Consider the following 18619-nt stretch of genomic DNA (forward strand, 5'->3'; position numbering starts at 1 on the left):
GTGTTTTGTGCATTGACATTCTTTGTTGAAAATAAAATGAATGGAATGGAAATAATGAGGAAGACTTTTGTTTCGCTTTTCAGATTGTGTTGGCAAAAATTACATCTGCATGGCCGGCACCACGTTTTCACCAAAAAAAGGGGTCTTTTTTTTAAAAATCTGGTGCCACTTAGGGGGTAAAAAAGTGAGGGCCCAAAGTGATGACGCCGTATGTATTCTTATGTACGGGTGCAAAAAAAAAAAAATAGTGATGGGGGCTGAGCCCCCACCCTATAGGTCTCGAAGACTAGAATGAAGAAATATAAGTATGCACTCTTTGATTCATTTATTGCGTGTTCTTTAATTTTGTAAAGAGAGCTCACTGGAAAAGTCAATTTTCGGTCATGAAATTGTAGAACTGTCTAATATGCTTTAGTATAATGCCTGATTACAGTGCAAAGGCTTTTACATTATGAGATATAACATAATATTTGAATGTGATAGCCACAAGACTTTCCTTTGACGTTATGGTAGGCCTCTCATAGGTCCCTAAGCATCATTTATGTGGAAGCCCCGTTTCAATTTCGATCGTCCATCACCCTACCAACCACCACATTCCGATCTCAGTCATTTTTGTTTTGATCAGTCTGTGTTACCAAGAGGCCAGCAGCTCAAGATAGTGTAAGTCCAACTTCGTCTCGTCACTTGTTATCAATTTAACTGTTTTACAGTACAAGTGTATTTTTTCTATAGCAACACAGTCACTGTATATTTCAAGGTATAGTTACAGGTGTACCTCTTGCGAAGATAATGTTACCTTTGATGAAAGTTTTCTTATACAATATGTGGATAGGCGCGTGTGTGTGTGCGTGTGTGTATAAAAAACAATATTGAATTAATATTCGCATTGATGTCATCACTTCAAAATAACAGAATGTCGTAAGTACTTGAGTAAATTTAAAAATGAACAAATATATATAATACTCGCTTTTTTCAAGCTCTCCTGCCTGAATGGATAGAGTAAAGAGGGGGTGGGGTGGAGAGGGTGGATAGAAAGAAAGGGAGTTGTCCCGAGAAAAGAAAAATAAAAACACCGGCAACAGGAACTGAAAGTAGAGCCGACTGTAGGGTTAAAAAACTAGAGTAGAAACAAAAAAAGTTCGACATACAGCGGCAATGCAAAATCACCGAACGCATCGATAGTTGTGTGCCAGTACTGTACAACCAGAGAAGCAAACAACAAAGTACACGATAGCATCATCACTTTATTGAAATCAATTACTTCTTTGATTGAAGTATAATATTTCAAAAAAAGGAAAAACACTGAAAGACGAACATCACTGTGACAATAGAAATAACATACTATACTTTGCCCAGGTCGACAAGACGTATACTGCAGGGTGAATGCAGAATAGACAAATGAATAAGAGCATTGTCATTATGATAGAACACGTATAAACTTTGTATAACTGATGTCTGGACAGTGTAACTGCGGGTATGACATTGTGTGTACTCATACAATGACAAAAAAAATGAGAATAAAAATAAATCAATTAAAATGCTCTTATAAATGGACCGGCGCGCCGGTCCATAATTGTAATGTAGCGCCATCTACAGGTAGAAACTGTCCAATATCTTCCTTTTCAACGCAAGCCACCAAAATGGCCGCACAAATCTCAAAGAAGAGGAAGGTATAAAACTTCATATCAGACACAGTAAACATGTTATCAGTAAAGTTTTGCCCTCAAAACAAAGTCATGACATAGAATTTGAAAATCAGTCGTACTGATCATTTGGATCATAATTCCAGTGTTTGATATTCGTCGATTTAATTGGGTCATCTCGTGACGAGAATATGTAGGTGCCTGCTGCCCAGTGGGTGCAGTGCGAGCAGATACCGTAGAACTGCCGGTAAATGCACCAACCAGGCCATATGACAAAATTCACTCCCTTAGCCACACTTGCTTAGCGAAAGCCTCAACAGGTTCAACTTCTCCAGATTACCGTGTGATTACTACTGCAGTAACTATACACAGCCCAGTCGCTGTACATGGTACGTCGCGACAGGGCTGTACGAGCGCGACCACCAACCACTAGGAGAGCGACGTAATCGTATCACGATAGCTTCGACTTTTGATACTTACGTTCATTTTTGTCACCTCAAACTCATCGAGTATACTCTTCAATATTTACTCTACATCTGATGCTATCAGTATTCAAGTGTACGTAATGAAACTTACCGAAATTGATCATCATATCCAGCATGTCCACACCGTACACAATCTTTCACGCCAGGCCAAGTTTACATGTAGATATCGGGTGGTCACGTGATGTGAATGCCCTTTCGAAAGGTCGCGCTGTCGACCGTGCTGCTACACTCAAGCAGCGTACGCACGGTTACAGTAGTTTTAATACAGCTATAAACTGTACTGGGCTTGGCGGCGGCTGGCGTCTGGTCGGGCGAGGAGCATTGAGCTCCATACCACGGTTATTGTGTAGCAGACGCCACTTTCAACGCACACGCGCTCGCTCTGGAGCACATCCGGTCACGCATGCGCATAAGTCAAGGCGCCATTTTGAATCCTGCAACGACGAAGCCCGACGGTCAGGAATTGCGCCAGAAAGTGTCATTTTATTTGTTCCACGGACTTATCGCAAGTGGTCTCCATGGACCCAGTGTGGCGAACTATTCTTCTATAATAGAAACATGCATTTAACGTGAGTAAAGTATTCTGTTTAAAGGAGAAAAGTATACATTTTCCTACGTTTTGTAGTTGTGTTGAGGTTCCTCACTTTGAGGCTGCATGCCGCGCTCGTCAGACGCTGTTTTCGCATAGCGTAACAGCGTCTGGTCGGGCTACTACTGCAGTAGAACTATTAGAGTTAGGTCCTAGTGTCTAAACACTTGTAAGGAGTGAGGCTTGATAAGTTCGCAGACATTGTAGTGTAACGTCAATCCTATAAATTTAGTCGCCACTTACGTGTATTTCCTATCCTTATTTACAAGCTCTGCTTCTTTTGGGGTCCCAAACCATTCATTATTCTTAATGCTGTATCCTTTTGTAAAATGTCAAATGTTTAATGAATTGGTTAAATAAACTTGAACTTGAACACTCCCGAGTCCCAGGTTCTTGGTGAACTGTTATCATACTCTGCTGTTATCATACTCTGCTGCCAAAAAGCCTTGTGGAAATGGCCTGAACGTGTCTTCTGCCCCATTCCTAGGTTACCCTAGAGGTCATCTCCCTTTGTTGATTATTACAAACCTTCTGGCTGGTGATATAAACTTAAATCCTGGCCCTTTAGGATCTGATTGGATTAAAACTACCAAGAGTTTAATCTCACAGCCCAGGCATCGACGCCGCGGACGAAAACCCAAGCATCCATGTGGTCTATGCCAATATGCCGTAAAAGACTCTGGCATACAATGTTCAGTGTGCAAAAACTGGTTTCACTTGAACTGCTCAGATGTCTCCATTTGTACTATGGATTTCCACTCCAAGAATCCTGATGCCATCTGGTTATGTCTTTTATGTGACGATATAAATTTTATTAGTTCATTTGAGTCTTCAAACAACAGTTTGGATCTTAGCAACTCTTTTGATTGCCTGTCATATCTGAGTGATAGCTCCGACTCTGATTGTGATCACGGAAACTACAAAGATAAAGTTTCTAGATTATCCAGTCCAATTCCCCCAAGGTCAGATAATGTACCAAAAGTTACACTACGCAAATCCTCTACCGGCTGGCGTTGTGCAACCCCACCTAGATCTACACCAGTGAACAAGACAGTTTTTATGAAGAATCCTTCCCCACTGAAATGTGTGAGAACTAATGACGGTTGGACTGTCATTGGGAAGAATGGGAAGAGCCGAAACCCATCTGTGCACCTATTCAAATCTGATCTTATTAGTAATCACTCTTCAAGTTCACACCCAAAAACCCCTATGGATAACCCACATAGGTCTGGTTCAAGTACACCACGTAAACCAAACACTGATGGTATTAAAATTGCTGTTATTAATTGCTGCAGTGTAAAGGGCAAAGCAGCTATCCTGGGCTCTTTTATTGAATCAGAAGATATTGATATTATCCTTGGGACAGAGTCCTGGCTTGATCCCTCAATTAAATCTGCAGAAATTTTTCCATCATATTTCCAGGTATTTAGAAAGGATCGGAACGCTCATGGAGGTGGTGTTTTTATAGGGGTAAAGAACTCTATTCCATGTTTCCAACGCACGGATCTGGAAAGTAGTACTGAACAAATTTGGTGTCAGGCCTCAATACAAGGCCGCACTTTTCAAATTGGCTGTTTTTATCGGCCGCCTGATAAGAATATAGCTCCCCTTCTGGAATTGGATTCTAACCTTGCCACACTTAATGCTTCAGCAAGTTCCTCAATAATTGTTTTAGGGGGTGACTTTAATGTGCCTGGTTTAGATTGGTCAGATCTCTCTCATAGCATACCCAAAGGTGCATTACAAGAATCTTTGTCTGACCTCATCATAAATAATCACCTGACACAGAAGGTTTCGTTTTCTACACGACATGATTACACTACCGGGACTGAAAACACTTTGGATCTTTTATTAACCTCTCATCCTGATTTAATTCCAGAGGTTTCCCCTCGTGCTGGAATAAGTGATCATTTTATTGTTCTGGCCAAATTGCTCACTAAAATTGAACTTCCAATGAAACCACAACGTAAAATCTCCTTGTGGAGGAAAGTGAATAGTGAAGGTTTCGTAAAGTCGGCCAAGGAATTAGGGCAGGACTTTTTCAAAATGAAACCTGATACTCGTTCTGTTGATGAGAACTGGACCTGGTTCAAGAATTCTCTAAACAATATTGTATTAGATAATGTTCCTCGTAAGTTTACCAAGGGACGACCTCGTCCTCCTTGGTTTTCGTCTAAATTGAAACGCCTTTGTAGTAAAAAAGAGAAGTTTTATATTCGTGCTAAGAAAAGTGGTATTAAGTCTGATTGGGATAAATTCATTTCGGTACGGAAGCAAGTCGATCGTGCCATACGCACTGCTCACAGACAGTATGTCTCTTTAATCCTTGAAGATGATCGGCCCAAGGAATTTTGGAGATATATTAAATCTAGACGAACAGATAATACAGGTATCCAGACACTTAAAGTTAATGATGTTTTGATTACAACTGATCAGGAGAAAGCAGAAACTTTTGCCACTCATTTCCAGAGCGTCTTCTCTACTGAAGCTGAAGATGAATGTTCTCCCTTGCCTGAGTTACAAACTAGTTCTTTTCCCGAAATGCCACCTATTAAGATCAGTGTTGATGGTGTACGTAAACTGCTGCTTAATATTAATACATCAAAAGCCATCGGTCCTGACCAAATTCAGAACCAAGCCCTTAAGATAGCTGCTGATGAATTGGCTCCTGTTTTACAGTTCATCTTTCAACAGTCCCTTGACTCAGGGGAACTCCCGCTTGACTGGAAAAGTGCTAATGTTGCCCCCCTTTTTAAAAAGGGCTCTACCACTGACCCTGCAAATTATCGTCCAATTTCTCTCACCTGCACATGCTGCAAACTGTTAGAACATATAATCGACAGTCAATTAATGAATCATTTAAGTGAACAAAGCATTCTCTCCGACAACCAACATGCGTTTCGGAAGCACAGATCCTGCGAGTCACAGCTTGTACTCACTGTAAATGACCTCGCAAAGAACTTGGATAGTAACATCCCAACAGATGTTCTTGCATTGGATCTCTCAAAGGCTTTTGATGTCATCCCACACAAAAAACTAATCCAGAAGTTGAATTTTTATGGAGTTCGCTCTAACATTTTGCGATGGATTACAAATTTCCTTACCAAGCGTGTTCAACGTGTATGTGTAAATGGGAAGAGCTCTGAATGGTATCCAGTCTTGAGTGGTACGCCACAAGGTACAGTGCTTGGCCCTCATCTGTTTTTACTGTATATTAATGACATCCAGAAAGAAGTCTCCAGTACCACTAGGCTCTTCGCCGATGATTGTTTATTATATCGCCCAATTAAATCACCGAATGATATGAGTGATCTCCAAAAGGACCTCGACGTAATGGTCAAATGGTCTCACAGATGGGGCATGCAGTTTAATCCTACCAAATGTGAATTTATGCGAGTCACTAGACAGAGGTCTCCAGGTAAAGCATCCTACAACATTAGTGGTGTTACCCTCCAAGGAACTAAGGAGATCAAGTACTTAGGCATCAAAATCCAAAACGACCTACGCTGGAATTGCCATACTCACTACTCAACCTCTAAAGCTGCGAGTGTATTGAACTTCCTCCGGCGTAATTTTCATCATTGTTCATCCACTGTCAAGCAAAAATTATATTCTACCTTAGTAAGACCACACTTGGAATACGCTGTTGCCGCATGGGATCCTTACACTGACAAAAATATTTCATCCATCGAGAGAATCCAGAGACAAGCTGCACGTTTTGTCACCAACACCTACAGCAAGGAATCTAGCGTCACTCAACTCCTGAACTCCCTTGGATGGAAGTCACTCCAAACAAGACGAGAAGCACATCGCCTGACTTGTTTTCACAAAATGTTGAATAATAGATTGGATATTGATTATTTATCACACACTAAACCCAAGCTTATCCGAAGTAGACGCGGACATTCTCATCAGTTTGAAGTACCATCCTCCAGACTGGAAGTCCACAGAAACTCATTTTTTCCCCGCACAATTAAAGCATGGAATGAACTTCCTTCTTCCGTAATCACACAAACGGATTCTGCTAAATTTAAGGAGATGTTATTAAATGGAATAATTGTTTAAATGTCCACCCTCCGGCACCTCCAGTCAAAACTCCAGTAGGAGTATTCAGGAGGACCTCAACCAAGTACCAAGTACCAACTAAACGACAGGCATTGCATTGAATTGGTTCGCCGCCCATAGCGCGCAACTTATTAACTAGCGGCTGTAGGCCTAGCGCGTGTTATACACACACTTCAGTGTAGGAATAGAATGCATTGTGCATCATCGCATTTGAATTAGTCTGCCACCTGAAATCCATTCGAAATCAAAAACATTCTTGCATTGAAAATGGTTTTGAGACCTGTTACATATGATAACATACATTTCATGAAGGATTGTGCCCTGAAAACTGCGCATGCGCAATTCGCTACTGCCCTCGCACGCATTGACAATGACGTCATTTTTCATTCATGAATCGGGAGCTAGAATACACCGAAGCTGCGTCATCATTGGCTCTTTACTCCCGTCATTTACATATTTTCCCACAACGTTATAACATTTTTGTGCGACGATTTCCAGCGCGATCGGCCGAACATTTTGATACTATAAACTCTGCATTTTTACATCAAATTTTCGATTTTTGGCAAAATATTTTCCTCCTTCGGTGTAACCATGTAGATCTATTCAGTGAAGCTATCGTTGTGTTTGAGATTTGATAAGTCATATTTTTACATGATTTTAAGGTGTGAATTTGTGAAGTTGTTCGATGTGTTCGTTGGTGTGTGTGTATCAATGCATGCGATATGTATGGTAGCGACATGTACGGGTGTGGAGCGACACACATAGAAGCTCAACACCACAATGCAAATTGGTCGCCATATTGTATGGTTTGTGTAGCGTTGTGTACTGATGGGAGCTCTTCAGCCGAGGTTGCCGCCATAACCGCTACGTAACACGAAGGCAAGCACGCATGTTGAGTGCAACGCATTGTGTACACCACACCGATCCATGGAGTAGTGAATCTCGCACACTGCGCTGTGCAGGGAAGCGGACGGCTGGACGGTCAGCCAATCAGCGGCCCGACTATCTTTTTCGTGGCTTTCAACGGGGGATATTGCATCGTGCATTTGGATTATGATTATTTGTGTTTTTAAGGAGGAAAAAGGTGAATTAGGAATGTCTTGAGAGCGATGAAAATCCGTCGCCCCAGGCCCAGCACCAGCTGATCTCCAATCGCAGTGCGTGTTACATGCGATGTGAATATCTGGCGACTTAATGGTAATCAACATTAGACTACACTTATATAGATGTTTCTGACCAGCTTGACAATGACATATTCTATGCTGCATTTACAATTACATGATGTTCCCCGTGGCATATCTATAGACTATCAGGCCTCGAATTAACCGACGGCTACCGACGGCCATGGCCGTCGGTGCCCCTCTCATTGGCCGCAATGCCTTTCTTTCCTTGATCAAAGTTACGGCCAAAAAAAAAAAATGTGCCCTTTTTCTTGTGGCAGTGGTGCCCTTTTAGAATGAAAGTTATTATGTATGACGTACAATATGCCCTTTCTCAAAGTCTACTCAAATATCATACCTTCAGTTCACTCGCGTCCCAATATATCTGATTCAAACTCAAAGTATCTTTCCGAGATACGAGACGACGTGTACGTACATGCGTCTACACCCGACCGGCTTTTACCGTCCTGACTGCCTCCGCAGCGCAGCGGCCATAGAGTTACTAGCTAGGCAGCGGCGGCGAACCGGAGCAGGTGGTCGCAAGCCATGCTAAAAAATGCCAGGCCTGTCGGACAGCTGGGAGCATTGCCATCTCTCTCGCTCTGCATTCATGCCCGCCCGACCCGCGCCGCATGCTCAAAGCAAAATGGCGCCTGAAGTGCTCCAAAGCGAGCGCGGCGTGTGCGTTGAGAACGTACTGTATTACAGAACCTACATCGTATTGCGTATGGCCTACTGCCTAACGTCGTCTGCTGCGGAGAGATCTTATGTGTGCGTGCGCTGCTGGAGTGTAGCAGCACGGTTGATAGCATACAGCTCTATGGGGCATTCACATCACGTATAAACACCCAACATGCCCTTTCGAATGTGGCCTTGGTGCCCCTCTGACTGACCTAAGTGCCCTGGCCTCTTGGAAAAAGTGCCCTTTTCTAAATGGCCTTGCCCCTCCAAAATCCTATTTCGAGGCCTGGACTATAGTCTATCAGTTTATCACCATGTTCCTGGCCCCTGGCAGCCATGGCATGGCCGGCAGTCACGTTTCATGCCACCGTAGTCAAAAAGGGATGGACGTGAGATGACGCGGTGAGACGGGATAGGCAAACGTGACAAGCCGTGATTGCCGTGGATGCCGTGTCAGATTTTTGAATTGTCCAAACATTTGCCATAGCAGTCGTGGTGCTAAGGAGAAACCTTACCTTGGATGTCATTTTGAAATGCCATGAAGAATGCAACTTGCCAACAAAACACGACGGCACGTAACAGGCCGTAAAATAGGCGTAACAAATCTTGGAGGCAGTCTGTATACATTATCTACACAGAGGGAAGCAATAGGAAAATATTGATAGTCTAGCCTTACCAGACGCTGTGAGAACGCGATCAAGTGAAGGCTGCTGAAAAATGCACCACGCCATACCTTGTTGGCGCAAGGTTGCATCGGGGACGTTGCGGCGCCTGTTGGTGTCCGAATTCTGGCGAGTTGGCACTTGCATTCAACCCCTGTATATTAAGTCACTGCATCAGCATGCAGATCCCTAAAGTTACAGAGATTTTGTGGGGTTTTTTGCGTCTTTGTGGATACCATCACGCTCTGAGCTTGCGATAAGCAAAAAATCTTGCAACAGAATGGCGTATTTCTAGATTTTTAGCACTTTTTTGGCAACCCGAATTCTTAACACGGGACTTAATTCGCACGCTTCAGAAAAGGTGCGCCGATTCTGCATTTTTTAAATTCGGGATTTTCGAAATTTGGGATATTGGATTAATTTTTGGAGATGACTAAGGGACTTTCCTGTTGTGAACGACAAATTGCACCAAAATCACATGAAATATTTAACCCGTTGAGGACGAGTCCCGAGTATACTCGTGCAGGTGTCTATGGGAAATGCGTGTTGTAGCAAAATCAGTCTGTCTTCAACGGGTTAAATAGCTTATTTCCAATCGCTCGCGTTTCAGATTGTGCAGCCAATGTATGCCGTGATCACTCATGAAGAGTGGGTTGTTGTTTTGAGCGACAAAATAAAAGTTGACATCGATATTGATGCTTCCCGGTAAAAGTTTATGTAAGTGATTGGAAATCAGCTATTTAAGTATTTCCTGTGATTTTGATGCAATTTGGGCATGCAGAATTTGAGATATCTACATGGATACAAAAGTTCTACATTTGCATCACATGTACATGGTAAAGTTAGTGTAACATAGTGAATTAATTCATGAACCAATGGACATCTTCAAACTAAAACAAAGCAGTGTATAATCAAAGAAATTTAGAATTTTGAAGATGTAGGTTCTAGTCAAGTTAGTTGTAATAGTGGTATTTCTCTGCTATCACAATACACGCACTGTATTTTCCACTAGATACCAAAAACTGTGTACAAAAGTGGGTCGGCATTTTTAGTTTTTTTAACGAAACCTCACACTATGTTACAGATTGAATTGAAGCGGAGGAAATGAGACTTCTGTACATTACTCTTTTTAAGTGTTGTAATGGTCTGGGCGGGAACGTGACTTAGTGGGCTCCATTATGGTTCCAAAAGGATGTTTTTATTATATTCTTTTTTCCAGTGGATGGTAAATGGTCAAGAGTTGTCATTTTTTTGTTATTGTTTACGCCATTACCTGAGTTTTGCTGATCCTACTGTATTCAATCTATTGCAGTTCGTCGCAGATGGAGTTTTCCGTGCTGAATTGAACGAGTTCTTGACACGGGAGTTGGCCGAGGATGGCTACAGCGGTGTGGAGGTCCGTGTGACGCCAACCAGGACTGAGATCATTATCCTGGCCACACGCACCCAGAGTGTGCTCGGAGAGAAGGGCAGGCGCATCCGCGAACTCACTGCTGTGGTGCAGAAGAGGTTCAACTTTGCTGAGAGCAGTGTCGAGGTATCGTTGTGGAATTAGACCCATGATCTATGCGTTGTTGTATGGATATTTCAATTCTGAAGAAAGAGGAGTTTATAGTGAAAGTCTTTCTTGGCATCTCACAAAAGCTTATTAGGCCTAGCTCTCATCCATCAGAGTGCAATACATGCATTGTGTGATGCCACATCATTGATTCCATAATGAAAATCTCTTGTTCATTGCAGTTTCATACCTGTTTTGGTTACTGCCTGCCAATTCATGTTGTGATAGATGGGAAGAATGTGAAATGTATATTGTTCTCAGAGACTTTACACCTGACCAGTAAATATCCTGACTTTTTTCTTATTAGAAATTGTTAAAAGTGAAGTTAGTAAAGAGGAAAAGTAAAGAGAAGAGGTAGATGTTTTAACAGATCACCCATAGCAGTGTCATGACAGACTGACATCCAGAAATACGGAGGTCTTTTCAACTTACTAATCTTTGGGTTCTATGTCTGCAGCTCTACGCTGAGAAGGTTGCCACCCGTGGTCTGTGTGCCATTGCCCAGTGCGAGTCCCTGCGCTACAAGCTCATCGGTGGTCTGGCCGTCAGGAGGGCATGCTATGGCGTCCTGCGCTTCATCATGGAGAGCGGAGCCAAGGGCTGCGAGGTGGTCGTCTCCGGCAAGCTGCGAGGTCAGAGGGCCAAGTCGATGAAGTTCGTCGACGGCCTCATGATCCACAGCGGAAACCCCGTCAAGGACTACGTCGATGTCGCCATCAGGCATGTCATGTTGAGGCAGGGTGAGTTTTCTTTACCACAGAACATAATTATGCAGTCACACACTGTACATGCATTATGGTTTATGAGTATGATATTTTGGATATTGGGACTTGTTATGACAGTTTTGTGAATGATTGAATTCACGATCAAGAAGCATGATGATGGAATGAGAAATGTTTCATTATCCCTTTTCAGGAGAATATTTAGTGTTTTCCCACCATGATGATACACTAATGAGGCATTTGTCCGATGGGTGGCAATATTTTCTCAAGATGTTGATTCAGTAAATATCAGTTGACTTGTGAAATTCACAAAAATAAGAACGTTGTGAAATATGCCTCGTATACAGTACATGTTATTTTTGCTCATGGAAATTTAATTGGCAAAAAGAAAAAGCAAAGAAAAGAATATACTAATATTTTGCCGCCTTTTCAGTTCTCATGAGACTGAACAAATGTGAAGTTGGTCTATTAGGTGAGACATTGAGGCAACCATTTAGATTGCCATGAGTTTCTAGCCTACACCTGGCTGCGTGCTCTGTTGCTATAATAAACATTTAATACCCCTCCTATTCACCACACTGCAAACGACTACTAGTAATTGCTTGGAATTATGTATTTTTATACATTGAAGGGTAAAATGTGTTTACTCCAAGTCATTTCATGCTGGATATGTATTGTGATTGTACTTGGAAATCTGTAATATCTTGTTTAGAATAGAAGCAGACCCATAGTTGCCATGTTGTGATCATGTCACACCAGTTTCTTCATGCATGGGATGTTACTTTCACGTGATCATGTCACACCAGTCTCTTCATGCGTGGATGTTACTTTCGCATGATTACCATGAGGCCATCTATATTTCAGTAGTTTTTCAGGTTTTTTTAAATGATGTTAGCATAGTGAAAGAACATAGAGACAACTCCCTCATTCCCCTTGCTATGTATACCATGGTAGGTAGAATTAAACTTGTAGATGTAGACTACTGATATTACGTGGGAACTTTAGGGTGTGGTTGGTTGACTTGTCTCATGCTTCTGTTTTGTTTTGAGTTGTTGTTTACACTTCCTTTTCTTGAGTTCAGTATTTAATCTTTCCATTTTGAGTATGCATATTAATTTTGAAACCGGGATTGTAATGCTATTAGCTAAGTTTCTTATCAGCTTTGGTGATTTTGAAGCACATTTTAAAAAGAGATTACAATTTTGCATGTTGTTCATTTGTTTTAGGGCAAGTTTGAAGAGATTGTTTAAGATTGTGGGCTATTTATTTGTATACATCTGTTTTTCTCTTCTAGGGGTGCTTGGCATCAAGGTCAAGATCATGAGACCATTTGACCAGACGGGAAAGATGGGACCAAAGAAGCCTCTCCCAGATGTCATCAGCATCTCAGAGCCCAAGGATGAGGAGCCACCTGCCCAGCCATGGTCTGAGCAGAAGGTTAGTACTCTCTCTCTCTCTCTCTCTCTCCTTCACGAACACGCACAAACATAAATACACACAGACAGGCACTCACAGACACATACACAACCTGTTCTCTCACATTGTCAAAAAAAAGATTTAAAAAAAATTCAAGTAATCTTTCATTAAGGCATTACTACAGTGCACTCCTGTTATAATGAACACAGTTAAATCTAAACTCTTATACCAAAGTAGAAATTAAGATCCCAGAATTATCAGCTATATAACTTTATGTACTTTACTGCTCGGCTATAACAAAATTTTGATATAACGAAAGAAAACTGCTGGTCCTGAGAACTTAATTTTAACGGGAGTCGCCTCTGCTACTGGAAACGGTGCCAGTGGCATAACATGTATTGTGCCAGTGGCGTAACATGTATTGGCTGTCTGTCTTCCATTTGTTCATCCTTGCATTTTTATTTCCTCATAACCGGGCAACTTTGCAACATGGCTGATTTTGATAGCCTCATGAATCTTTTTATTTGTGGATATATGAACATTCATGATGAACTGATTGTAGGACTCCTGAGGTTATGAAATTTGAAGTCACCAGTGCAATCCTAAACATCACAGTGTTCAATGACCTGTCTTACCAGAACTTTCCAGTTGAGAATTCACCAGCTATATATGCAACATGAAGTTGGTATCAGGCTGAAGAGTGACAGAACAAACTTTTCTCAATTATTAGATGCACCTAGTAAGTTCAAAGGATATGGTAAGATTTTTTATTATTTGTTTATTTTTTGCCTCTTGTAATACCTCAGCATTGTTCCGTTCAAATCATTATGTGATAATCGTATTTGGGCATACTGTAAAAGTGGTTAGTTTTGTGTGACTAATTTTTTGCGCTTGGCCAGGTAAGATGAGTTTCATGTGTTTTTAATTCCGCAGAATCAAGACATCAACTACTGGAACATATGGCAAGCAAAATATTTGCGTGCTTTTATTTTTGCGCTAGTTTCTGGTTGCCCGAAATGTGCAAAAATTTCAGCACTGCGAAAATTTTCACTTTTACAGTACCGGTAGTTAGATTTTATGCCAACCCATGGGTCACTCTCAAGTGAATCACAGAAAATGGCAGCTAACATGCAGGGAAAGATAAAGCAGAAGTGCCTGTCCACTTTATTAGCATAGGATAAAGTCAGGTGAGATTTCCACCCCAATGTTTCATCGCAAGAGTTTCACCTGTGAATTTTCTGTGTTCCAAATGAAACCTATTGTCATGATCTGCATTCATGTACACACTGCTTCGTCCGTAAATGCCTTAGTGTATGTCATACTCACTTTCACACAGTATGGTTTTATTGATGATGGGTCTTTATTCCCCCCCCCCCCCCCCCCCCCCCCCCCCCCGTTCTTCCATTCAATTGTGAATGGTTAGGGAGCCAAGCCCATAGACCAGCAGCAGCCAGCAGCCCAGCAGCCTCAACAGCCACAGCAACCACCCCCAGCCCAGCAGCCCATGGCCGCTGCCCCTGTGGCACAGCCCCCACCCCAACAGCCAATGATGTGAAGGGCTTCTCTCTTCAACGTGAAGTGAGTAGCCTTTTTTTCTAGTCGCCTCAAGATATGGCTTTCATATGTAAGTCGGAAGAAACCCTCATGTAGGGAATACCAGAATGGGGTGTAAACCAGAACTGGGACCACAGTACTGGAGTAGGGAGTGAGACATGGTCCTTCGAAGACTTTGATCCAATTGCTAACTGTGAATACTACCTGTAATAAATGTATAACTGCAAGTACTGTGGCATTGAGTCTTCAGCTGTCTGGACTTGGGGTTCTACCATAGAATTTCTTTTTCTAGACAAGGCTTTGGTTATTAATCAGATTTGCTGTTATAAGAGCTGATTGAGAATGTTCAAAAGGGGGAAACAAAGCTTTAACTGTTCACTATGGTATAGTGAACACCTTGAATTTTACGTATACCATGTAGTTCAAGTAGCTTTGTCAAAGTCAATATTTTCTCAGATCAGAGCTCCACAAATGTTGGTTTGAAACCACAAGCAGGATTTTGAGAATACTATTTCTATTTGAGCTGCTTGAAATGGTTCACACCCTCTGTCTTGAAAAGACCAATGTAATGTGTGTGCTAGGTCAGAAAGGGATTTATAAATAAAATATAAGATCAGTGACATTTCATTAAAATAATATGTAATTGGGTACTCCATGTAAGGCCACATTGACAGAAAAAAAGTTTCCTAAGAATATATTTTGTAATAGTAGATAACTTGTAGATGACACAAAGACTTGCCATATCATGTTTTCAAATTATCTGTTGTATGCTCTGTTCAAGTTTTCATTTCGTTGAAGTGCTAAGGTCAAATTATTTCAATTTGTCACAATTTACCAAAGGATTCAATACACCTCTCCTACTTATTCTCTAGAATTATTATGATCGCTTCAAGCAGTCTTCGGGATAATAAATCTGTGTGAAATAAGGCCTAAATGAGTTCTTTGTGTACCATCATTTTGTTTACTGAAATAACAGTGACATGGTAAATACTTCTATAGTACAATCAGACACTTGCAAGCCTAGTTCAGAACAGTTCTTGCCCTTCAAAGCTGAAATAGCTCTCTCATGCAAATTGTGAGTTTTATGCTGCTGTACATGTGTGCTTTGTTACATGTGTGCTTTGTTACTGAGAATAGGAGATGTGATTCGATAGCATTCCAAAGCAGTGAGTGTGTATGTGTGGAAGGCACTTGCCAGAAACAAAAGATATGACTGATATTCCATGTCAGTGACATTTTGACGTGCAAACAAATACAAGATGCACTCAAAGATCCTTGTGACAAATTTGCATGTTCATCAATGGCAACTGCAAATTATGACTTATATCGAATAATAACGCTCTTTCTTGTTTTCTTTGTTTTACATTTTTCTACAGCTTTCCGGAGATGGGGAAATCATCCCACAAGGCATTGTAATGTAAATAAAGAACATAAGGTCAAAGTTACATGCCAACAAAATTACTGTGTCTTATGTGCTTACATCTGTTGTCAGTTTAATTTGCATTTGAATGATTGGATTGGATTCTCATTTGTAATGCCCTTTGCTAGTAGATGTACCAGATGAACTTCTACCTCACCACTATGTACCACACAAAAATTCATGAAGTATTGATCTAGAGGGTATTGCTTGGATATATACATGTAATTATTTATTATTCTAAGAAAAAAAAATTACAAAGAAAAAAAATTGTGATTTCTAAGGAGCTGACAATGTGTTGTCAATGTTAATGGTGCATCCTTCCTTCCTCACTTCCTAAAGTTGCACATTCCAAAAGCTATTAAGGAGCTAAAAACAAAAACTAAACAACATATAATCTTTTGTACCTTTTGGAATAAGTAGACATTCATTCAAAAATATTGACAGACTTGCTATTTCAGTCATCATTCTTGAATCTTAACAGCACCAAACATTAATATGACATATATCTTCTCCCCTTTTTTCTCACAAAGTGTGATCATAAATGCTGTGGTGATGTCGACTGATCAGCTACAGGGAAACCACACTATAACAAGGTCACCAAGACCACTGAATTGACCTCTTTATAGCCATACCTCGTAAACGTGCCAATAATGAAACCAGCTGTAAAATACAATAATGGAAAATGAGGACTGCCAAATTCACCTCGTGAGAGGCAGTACCTCATTTACATTATTTATAATTTTGTTATAATGTGGCTTCCCTGGCAATGGGTGAGATAATTTTGTGTTTTCTTGGCCAGTGATGTTCATTTTGCACTTGTAGGGAGATGCTTTGCATAGCAAGTTGGTATGTGATGGTTGAGAAGTTAGTTTGGATGTAGGAAAAAAGTTAACAAGTCAGAAGATGTGTGGTGCTTTTGAATTTTCTATCTCGCGTAGATGAGTCATTTATGTAAGATAAAGAGAAATAGTGGAAATGCATTCACAGCTATGTGTGTGTGTGTGTGTTTACTACTGTAGAAGTGGAAATTTTCGCGGTGTTGAAATTTTCACGCATTTCGCGCAACCAGAAACTAGCGCGAAAATAAAAGCACGCGAATATTTTGCTTGCCATATACTCCTGTGCGTGATGTCTTGATTCCACGGAATTAAAAACACGCGAAACTCTTCTTACCTGGCGAAGCGCGAAAATTAGTCACACGAAAATATTCACTTTTACAGTAGTTTGTTGATATGAAAGTAACTAGCAGTATCTCAGATTCATAAACTGTAGGTTTTAAAAGGAATTGCAGAGTTTTGGTTGAGACCTAACCGCAGGGTTTCTAGTATTTATGTGTGTGTGTGTGTGTGTGAGATAATGGGGGAACTATTATGAAACATGAAAGAACATCATTCCAAAAGGGAATCAATATTTATTTGATGAAAATTGATTTTGAAATGGCCGAGATATCCAAAATAAAGCTATCCTAATACATTGTAAAAGGTGGGACCCTCCTACATGTATATTAGGGTCGCTTTGTTTTACTTTGTTTTTGGATGTCTCGGCCATTCCTAAACCGATTTTCATTCCTTAAACTTTGAATTCCTCTTAGAATGGTATGCTCTGTATTATTAGCTCACCTGAGCCAAAGGCTCAAGTGAGCTATTGCGATCGCCCTTCGTCCGGCGTCCGTCGTGCGTCGTGCGTCGTGCGTCGTCCGTCGTCCGTCGTCCGTCGTCCGTCGTCCGTCGTGCGTCGTGCGTAAACTTTTTACATTTTCATCTTCTTCTTGAAAACCCCATGACCGATTTTCATCAAACTTGGCAGGTAGCATCCCTAGGGGGTTAGGAACTCAATTTGTTAAAATGGGCACCATGCCCCACCCAGGGGGCCCCCAGGGGGGCCCAAACCCCCCAAAATTAAGGAATCTGTAAAAATCTTCTTCTCTAGAACCAGAAGTGATAGAGCTAAGTTAATACTATGAGTTAGTACATTGATGACTGTAGTTTCAAGTTTGTTCATGGCAGAATCAGGGGTGCCCCCCTTGGGACCCAGGGGGGGGGGGGGGAGGGGTGAGGAGGGGTCCTAATGGGGCCTAAATTGTACATTTTTATCTTCTTCTTGAGAACCCCATGACCCATTTTCACCAAACTTGGCAGGTAGCATCCCTAGGGGGTTAGGAACTCCATTTGTTAAAATGGGCACCATGACCCACCCAGGGGGCCCCCAGGGGGCCCAAACCCCCCAAAATTAAGGAATCCGCAAATATCTTCTTCTCTAGAACCAGAAGTGATAGAGCTAGGTTAATACTATGAGTTAGCACATTGATGACTGTAGTTTCAAGTTTGTTCATGGCAGAATCAGGGGTGCCCCCCTTGGGACCCAGGGGGGGGGGGGGGGGGTGAGGAGGGGTCCTAATGGGGCCTAAATTGTACATTTTTATCTTCTTCTTGAGAACCCCATGACCCATTTTCACCAAACTTGGCAGGTAGCATCCCTAGGGGGTTAGGATCTCAATTTGTTAAAATGGGCACCATGCCCCACCCAGGGGGCCCCCAGGGGGCCCAAACCCCCCAAAATTAAGGAATCTGTAAAAATCTTCTTCTCTAGAACCAGAAGTGATAGAGCTAAGTTAATACTATGAGTTAGTACATTGATGACTGTAGTTTCAAGTTTGTTCATGGC

At 41.4% G+C, this 18619-nt stretch overlaps 1 protein-coding gene across 1 annotated transcript; it reads left to right on the forward strand.

The window, feature by feature from the left end:
• Positions 1–1624: 1624 nt before the first annotated feature.
• Positions 1625–15993, forward strand: LOC139722249 (small ribosomal subunit protein uS3A-like). The gene is made up of 6 exons (XM_071633558.1): positions 1625–1670; positions 10598–10822; positions 11301–11583; positions 12860–13002; positions 14405–14559; positions 15912–15993. The coding sequence occupies exons 1-5, from the start codon at positions 1641–1643 to the stop codon at positions 14534–14536; spliced, it is 813 nt and encodes a 270-aa protein (XP_071489659.1). The 5' UTR covers positions 1625–1640; the 3' UTR covers positions 14537–14559; positions 15912–15993.
• Positions 15994–18619: the final 2626 nt, after the last annotated feature.

Source organism: Diadema antillarum, unplaced genomic scaffold, assembly GCF_040938485.1.
Source record: "Diadema antillarum isolate AM-2024a unplaced genomic scaffold, OU_Dant_1.0 scf00000162, whole genome shotgun sequence".
NCBI lineage: Eukaryota > Metazoa > Echinodermata > Echinoidea > Diadematoida > Diadematidae > Diadema > Diadema antillarum.

Bases quoted from the DNA above. Each gene is read 5' to 3' on its own strand.
- LOC139722249 (XM_071633558.1), top strand. From the start codon at position 1,641: ATGGCCGCACAAATCTCAAAGAAGAGGAAG. The intron at 1,671-10,597 runs GTATAAAACTTC...AATCTATTGCAG, and splicing joins AAATCTCAAAGAAGAGGAAG to TTCGTCGCAGATGGAGTTTT. The intron at 10,823-11,300 runs GTATCGTTGTGG...CTATGTCTGCAG, and splicing joins TTGCTGAGAGCAGTGTCGAG to CTCTACGCTGAGAAGGTTGC.